The sequence below is a fragment of the Cebus imitator genome, unplaced genomic scaffold (genome assembly GCF_001604975.1).
Source record: "Cebus imitator isolate Cc_AM_T3 unplaced genomic scaffold, Cebus_imitator-1.0 Scaffold316, whole genome shotgun sequence".
Classification (NCBI taxonomy): Eukaryota; Metazoa; Chordata; class Mammalia; order Primates; family Cebidae; genus Cebus; species Cebus imitator.
The window spans coordinates 1,895,848-1,903,840 of NW_016107631.1; the positions used below are offsets into that span (position 1 = coordinate 1,895,848).

General features: G+C 51.4%; 1 protein-coding gene across 1 annotated transcript; it reads left to right on the top strand.

Annotated features, from left to right (window-relative positions):
* The first annotated feature begins 871 nt into the window (after positions 1-871).
* LOC108286236 (cytoplasmic tRNA 2-thiolation protein 1-like) lies at positions 872-3,967 on the top strand. The gene is made up of 2 exons (XM_017503870.2): positions 872-1,469; positions 3,220-3,967. The coding sequence occupies exons 1-2, from the start codon at positions 872-874 to the stop codon at positions 3,741-3,743; spliced, it is 1,122 nt and encodes a 373-aa protein (XP_017359359.1). The 3' UTR covers positions 3,744-3,967.
* The last annotated feature ends 4,026 nt before the right edge of the window (positions 3,968-7,993 follow it).

The following is a 7,993-nucleotide window of genomic DNA, read 5'->3' on the forward strand; positions in this document are numbered from 1 at the left end:
TCCTTATCTCTGGACCAGGCTGGATACACCTGTGTCCCGGTGTATCTGGACAGCCGGTCAAAGGGCCTGGCACATAGGTAATGGATTAACAAATGAATAAGTTCCAATTACCAAAGGTCAACGCTTGAGGTGGTCACAAGACACACGAGGTGTGTCTACCATCACCCTTCACTCTCAGTCTTCCTTATCAATGGCCTCACAGGAGTAGAGACAAGATTTCAGACTATAGAGGAAGGAGCAGTTTCGGGAAGGGGGCGTTGGAAGGAGGTTGAGGGCTCGGATATGGGGAGCAAGTGGGAAGACTGCTCCGTTCCTTGGTTTTGGGAGCTTGCCTCACGGGTCTTACCTGCCCTCCATCCAGCAGGAGGGGGTGTTTGTGTCAGACCGACGATTGTGCATAACTGTTCACCGTGTCCACGTCCCGATAATTGGGCACGCGTGTTTATCTGAAACCGATACCTTTCAGCTCCGTGCATGCACAGAGACCCCACCCCGCACGGCCTTGACCCTCCGCCTGGGCATGCGTATTCTCCCACGGCTGCAGGACGCGCGCAAAAGCCCACTCTGCATCCCTGAGACGCGGCCCAATCCTAGGAATGTGCTTTGCGCAAATCTTCCCTTTTCACACTCCTAATCCCCTTCTCCGCCCCCTTAGACAACTCTTGCCATATTCCCACAACAGGAAAAAATCTGAAAAATAAATAAATAAATAAATAAAGTCCATCCCATCTTTACACTGAGCGCAGCGAACCACCACAGGCCAAGAACTCCCGCGCCGCGCTGGTGCCTGCGCAGGCGCAGACGGGAAGCTGGCTGGACCAGCCTAGTGCACTCCTTCCTGGAGGCAGTGGCCCCAGCGTTAGGAGCAGCTATGCACAGCTGCCCCGGTCTATTCCACGCAGGGGTGCTATCCAGGGAACTCCTCAAAGGCAGTGACGCTGCAATCCGGAATCCACATGTAACCCGCCTCCTCTGTCCCCTCCCGCAATGCCCACCGTGTACCTCCTGCCACGCTGCACGCGCCGCCCTCCGTCGTCCGCGCTCCGGCCAAGCGCTGTGCGGTGCCTGCTTCTGCTCAGCCTTTGAGGCCAAGGTACTGCACACGGTGCTCGCGGGTCGCCTGCTGCCGCCCGGCGGGGTGGTGGCCGTGGGCGCCTCGGGCGGCAAGGACTCCACGGTGCTGGCGCACGTGCTGCGCGCGCTGGTGCCGCGCCTGGGCATCTCACTGCAGCTCGTGGCAGTCGACGAGGGCATCGGCGGCTACCGGGACGCGGCGCTGGCGGCCGTGCGTCGCCAGGCGGCGCGCTGGGAGCTGCCGCTCACCATCTTGGCCTGCGAAGATCTCTTCAGGGGCCTGACGGACGCCGTGGCCCGCAGAACAGCAGGCTCCGACCGCAGCCGCTACTGCTGCACCTTCTGTGGGGAGCTGCAAGCGGCGCGCCGCGCGGGAGCCACTAACATCGCGATCAGTGAGAACAAGCGCGGCCGCAGATAGGTGCGGTGGAAGCAGTAGGGAGCATGCGCGGACGAGGGGCGGGCCCTGAAAGGGGACTGGGGCGCATGCTCCAGAAGCGGGAAAGGAGACCCTGGGCGTGGCTTAGCGGAAGGATCCCAGAAAGCAACTGGGGAAACAAACGATCATCCTCCTACTTGGGGCCAGAGCCCACTGGAGGCTCCTGTGGGTGGTACGTGTTCCTCCCTAGGATGGAGCAGGGCAGACTTTTGGCCTCTGGGTCTCTGCCATCATCTTAGTACACACCTTGGTAAATAGAGGGGCTACCCTGTAGGAACTAAAGCCGGAGTACTGCGCTATTATTATTATTTTGAGACGGAGTCTCTCTGTGCCGCGCAGGCTGGAGTGCAGTGGCGCAGTCGACTCACTGCAGCCTCCGTCCCCCAGGTTCAAGCGATTCTCCTGCCTCAGTTTCCTGAATAGCTGGGATTACAGGTGCCTGCCACCATGCCCGGCTAATTTTTGTATTTTTAGTAGAGGGAAATGACTTTCTTTGTATCTCCCATCACAGAGAGAGATGTGAAGAGGCGTCTCCCATGATAAGCCATACAGTCTGAAACGCTACGGTCTCTCTTAACTCCTTCTCTTAATAGGTTTCTCTTATTTTCTCCCAGTGATTACTTCAATAAGTACTTATAGTCCATTGACTACCAGATACAAGCAGTGTAGCCTAGAGCAAATTACCTAAGCTCCGTTTCATCCTTTGTAAAATGGGGATGTTAATGACATCTGGGTCCTCAAGTTGGGAATTGGATGAGTTTTATATATACAGCACTTAGACTAGAGGCTGAAAAACCGTAAACATTATGTAAATGTTGCTGTTATGATGATGCACAAGAGACCAAGACAGTCTGAAATACAGACTCCAATTCATTCTTCACCTGGTTATTCACTGAGCCTTTGGGTCTCAGTTCACTCAGGAAAGGTTTCCTTAATCCCCACCTTTTCCCCGTCACTAGGACCCCCTGATAGAAATTCACACATTCTGTGTAATTTTCCTTAGTAGCACTTGTCAGGTTATAATTACATAATTACAGACTTAAGTATAAGATAAGATGCAGAATAAGGATGGTTTCCATTTAAATTTTATGGTGACTGGTGTGTTACGTATTCACTAACTTTCTTCCTGGTCTTTCTTAAATCCGGTGATCTGTATTCCCAGTGGCACTTGTGTCAACAGCTCTCTTGAGAATCCTCATTAAATGGCCTTTTTTTCTCTTGTGTAGTCTGAAATACAGTTTTAACTGAGGCTGAAATGGGGTTTGCAGCGAAAACACTTTTGCTCCCTACGTGGAAGGACAGCTAGTGAAGGGCCTGCTATACAGTAGGCGGAGGGCAAATGAGGGGGCTCTCAAGGAGCTTATCTGTGTTCCCCTCAAGTCTCCTTTCCACCTGCAGTCTCCATCTGGCTGCTCTATGGTTCCCGGGAGTCTTCATGGCAGGGTACCCCCATCGTACCTCTTTCCCTCCCCCTGTCCCTCTCTCTCTTGAGTCCTGGAGCCCCACTGTGCCCTGGGTTTCCATGGTCCGCGCTCCTCTCCCGGTCTCTCTCTCTGGGTCCTGGCGGTCCCACTGTGCCCTGGGTCTCCATGGGTCTCCCTCCCAGGCTCCCTCTGGGTCCTCGTGGACCCTTGGTTCCCCGGGGGGGCTCCCTGACCAGCAGCGCCCCGCGCCCCGGCTCACCCGCTCCCGTCTCTCCCCACCAGGTCACAACGCAGACGACATGGCGGAGACCAGGCTCATGAACTTCCTGCGGGGCGACGCGGGGCGGCTGGCCCGGGGCGGGGGCCTGGGCTCCCCGGGCGAGGGGGGCGCCCTGCCGCGCTGCCGCCCGCTGCAGTTCGCGTCGCAGAAGGAGGTGGTGCTGTACGCGCACTTCCGCCGCCTGGACTACTTCTCCGAGGAGTGCGTCTACGCGCCCGAGGCCTTCCGCGGCCACGCCCGGGACCTGCTCAAGCGCCTGGAGGCGGCGCGGCCGTCGGCGGTGCTGGACCTCGTGCACTCCGCCGAGCGCCTGGCGCTGGCCGCGTCCGCTCGGCCCCCGCGCCCCGGCGCCTGCTCCCGCTGCGGGGCTCTGGCCAGCCGCGCGCTCTGCCAGGCCTGCGCGCTCCTGGACGGCCTGAACCGCGGCCGGCCCCGCCTGGCCATCGGCAAGGGCCGCCGGGGGCTGGACAAGCAGGCGACGCCGGGGACGCCCGGGGATCCGGCCCAGACAAAAACAATCCGATGACATTGGAGGGCTACCAAGTTGGCCAGGATCCCAGAGAAAAGGGAAGCTCATTCTCCCTGAGGGTTCAAAAGGCTAAGGAGGCAAGCAGAAAGCAGAAGCTAGGACGGTGGGAACCTGAGCTGAGCTTTCGCAGTGTCACAGTTGGAGCTAGAGACAGAAGTCGTGGTGGCCAGGATAATCCCAGCGCTTTGGGAGGCCAACATAGGAGGATCACTTGAGCCTACGAGTTTGAGGCCAGCCTGAGCAACATACCAAGACCCTGTCTCTAAAAAAATGATAATAAAATTAAATAAATACAAATAGATCATGAAGCCTGGGGCTACCAAGGTAGACAGGACTTGAGGGACCAAAATCCTGGAAGGAAGGGAAGATCATTGAGGTGAGCCCAACATGCTTAGACTCTTCTCTCAGCAGTCTGATGGAACTGGGTAAACCAAATTTGATGTTCAGGATCTGATAAGGAGAGGTCCAGTAAACACCCCAAACCTTTAGTTAGGACTCAAGAAAGGTTACAAATTAAAAGTAAAAGCAAAACCCATCTTCAAACTCACTCAATCTGGGGCTGGATTAAAGGATCTGTCTCTATTCTACTTGCCAGAAAGCAAAAATAGGGTAGCCCTAGCCACATGAGCTGATTTACCTTTAAATTAATTAAAATTAAGGATTAAATCCTCAGTCACCTTAAATACCTTTCAAGTGCTCCACACTACCATATTGAACAATGCAGAAAGAATGTTTCCATCATCAGAAAATTCCACTGTGCAGTGCTATTCTAGACTGTACTAGAATCCAGAGGAAGAAAGTTTCAGCGTTCCAGAAAATCTCTAGTTTTTCAAACAAAATCCTGGAAATTCAATTAAAAATTAAAAAGTTTACAAGCATGCCAGGAGAGATGACAAAATGGTTGAATACCAAGAGGCTGGGCGTCAAGAGCACAGATGTGATTACAGGTGTTCTAGATATGAATTTTAGGTATGGACTTTAATTGTCATCATATGAAAATAGATGCTAAAATAGAGAATTTCACCATTGTATTTGATTACTTTTATTCAAATTTCTCTCAGATATGTCTTAGTAGCGTGAAGACGGATGATTACATTTTTAAAAGAACCATTAAAACTGAATGTGATGAATAATAATAAAGAACCAGGCAGAATGGAGTAACTAGTATCAGACTTACTCTCCTCCTATAAACAACTATAAAATAGCATAATGTATTAGGCAACTTTCCTTGCTTTGCTCCACATGCAGGTCATCTTCCCAATTGCCAGCCCTGGGGATGACCAACACCAGCTTCAAGTCTACCACCACCTGCTTGCCTGCATGCTTACAGAGGCAGTAGCTACATAGGCAACAGTTTTCCATAGAACTTTCTGTGACATCCCCCTTTGGGGTCCCATGGTAACAGTGGACATGCTTGGCTTTTCATATATCCCCGCAAGCCCACCCACACCTTGTCTTCAATTGAACTGCTTAATGATGCTCTCATGATCATCCTGCCTTCTCCAAAGCGTCACTCCACAAAGACTTTCCAGGTCTACCACATTTGCGTTAAGTTCTAGGTCCTCTAGTGAGCCCCTTATTCTCATAAAACTCTTGGTGGCTGTTTCCCTGGCCACACTCTTGTCTGCTAGAGTGGTGAAAACCTATAGAGATAATTTTAAACCCTGAGTCACATTATCTTTTTCAGGGCATATTTACTCTTGCTTGTGGTAAGCAGACGACTTCAGTTTGATCGGATATTGAGGACATTTGGTCTGGCTTTAATCCTTATGAGGTATCATCTAGTTCCAGCACCTCCTTACTCCGCAAGGTCCCGACCACAGCACGGCAGTGTTTACCAGGGCCCGTTTTCCTTGGCAAGCCCTCAGCCGTAACGTTTATCATTCTATCCCCATGAGACTCAAACGTTCTGCTCAGCTTCTCAGTGTCTGCTTGGAATCAGCAACCTATTTCAGGAAAAATGGTGTCGCCAAATAATTGGCTCATCTGTCTTGGCTTCCTACTTCTTTCAAACCTTTTATTTTCTCTCCATTGACACAAAACATTTTGAAAATTTTTATCAACTTTTTTAGGTCTTCAAAAAAAATTTTCCATGAGGAAAGTTTATTTGAAATGACCTGGCCAGCCACCATCAGAATCATGTCACCTAAACTAATCTCACCTGAGAATTCACCGAGCATTCTGCGTCTAGTGCCACTGCCTCTACAGTTCTAGGATGAAATTCACTGAGGAGCTCCCCCGTGGGCCTTATTTTTCTTGGATCAGCAAAACTGCCCCCAACTCATGAGATACACCCCAGGATTGCTTTCTCTGTGTTCTCGGCAACACTGGGAATATTACCCAACAGGTGAGTCAGGAGTCCCCATGCCCTTGTTACTCTCAGCCCCACAAACTCCGTCCACCATATCCTTTTCTAGAGCCAGCTCCATATCTGTTGTACTTACAGAGAGCTTAGGTGTTCCTGTGTCCCACTCTGGACACCTCTCATGCTTGGGGGCCAGTTGTGAGTTTGGAGGTCTTGAAGAAGGTAGATTTGCCATTGCCTTCTTCTTTAAAATTTAGACTCTGTTATGTTTGGTACTGGAGCATCCAGGTGAGGATGGCCCCTTTCCAGAGCCAATAGCCATGAACTGAATCTGAGTCTATCTGGGGATCCTGGAGTGAGGCAGGTGCAAGGTGCAAGCTCTTCTGATCATCAAACCACAGTAAGTGTGGGTGGGTGGGTGGTGGGAGGTGTGTCTCAGGGTAACCCATTGCCAGTAACAGTTGTTGGGTGTCCTATATCCTCAGCAGTCTCTGGCATGGGGAAGTCAGATCCTCCTTGTACCCAGACTCCAGGATACCTAGGATGTGAATGTCAGGTATCTGGGTCAGCACTGGGTGGGGGGAGAGGGAGGACCTGGAGCACAGAGGAGGGTATGGTACCAGCAGTGGCCTCTGCATCAGCCCCTGAGCTGGCCCCTCTGCTCTCAGCTTAGGGTCCTTCATGTCTTCCCAACCCAACCCTTTGGATGAGGGTCCTACTCTACCCTTCACATTCAGAGGTTATGTTTTCTATTTGTGGCACTATCTCACAAGAAGCCTTCTCCTCATGAGGGAAAAATGTCCTGCTCCCCTCCTTCTTGGCATCTCTGTTGCTCAGTGAAGAGTTGGTCTAGAGGTCCCCAAGGAGGTGGAATCAGCCTATAGTTTGTGATACCTCTTCTGCAGCTTTTGACCTGGTCTGTTTGTGGAAATAGGAGGATCATGGAAATTTTGACCCCTTCCGCAAACCAAAAGACAGGCTATTCTAGAGTAAGCACAAAAATTTCAAGATGGAAGTCAAAGCATGAGGACAGAGGTGCTTTGTCCTGTACCACATCTTCAGATCTCAGATCTGCAGATTCTATCCTGCATATTTCTCCAAGCTGTACCCCAAAATGAAGACCAAGGACCTCCTGTGAAGTCACATTTCCTGCAGTCCTCTTACTCCTGCACATGCACAGCAGGGGCAACTGCAGCATCTTGGGATTGGAGAGGGGTGAGTCTGGGACGACTCCTGACAGCACCTGATAAGTCTGTTCTGTCTGGAGATCAAGGCAGCGTCAGAAAGAGGACAGCTAGAGACTTTTCTAGAGACTTTTCCTGGATTGAGTTGCTCCAAGTTCCTCTATTAGGAGTCCTCTTCTCTCAAACAACTACTAGGGAAGTGAAGGCTGACCTCCTTTCATCCCAGGCCTACTGATAACCTGTTCAGTGGACCCTGCCATCTCATTCCTCACTCAGATGTTGCTTCCTCAAGGCGTCCATTCCTACCCCTCCTCAGAGCATGAGTGGGACATGCCCCCACTCTTCTGTTCACTTAGAGCTCTTGGAGACCTCTCTCAGAGCAGAAGAGTCCAGGAGCCCTGAAACTGAATCTTCCTCTGCCCCTCCACCCCCCAGTCCTGATCACACTCATAAGAAGGGATGACTGAACTGAAACTCACCTGCAAGGTCAGAGACTGTGACTCAGAACTGAGGCCCTGGCTCCAGCATCAGACCTGGATGTGATGTCTGTGGTTTTTCTGGTGTCAATTTCAGTTTAGAAAGTTACTGAATTTTTGTATCTCTCCTCGCTTATTCTCAGGTTTCTGATAAGCCCTTAACTCACAACTTCAGAGTGAGTTTTGACTTCTCAACAGTTCCTTCAGCCCCGTAGGCCTCCCATGGTCACAGTATTTATCAGATCTCTTCTTAACACACATCCATTTAACTCTGACATTGCT

Bases quoted from the DNA above. Each gene is read 5' to 3' on its own strand.
- LOC108286236 (XM_017503870.2), top strand. From the start codon at position 872: ATGCACAGCTGCCCCGGTCTATTCCACGCAGGGGTGCTATCCAGGGAA. The intron at 1,470-3,219 runs GTGAGAACAAGC...TCTCCCCACCAG, and splicing joins AGCCACTAACATCGCGATCA to GTCACAACGCAGACGACATG.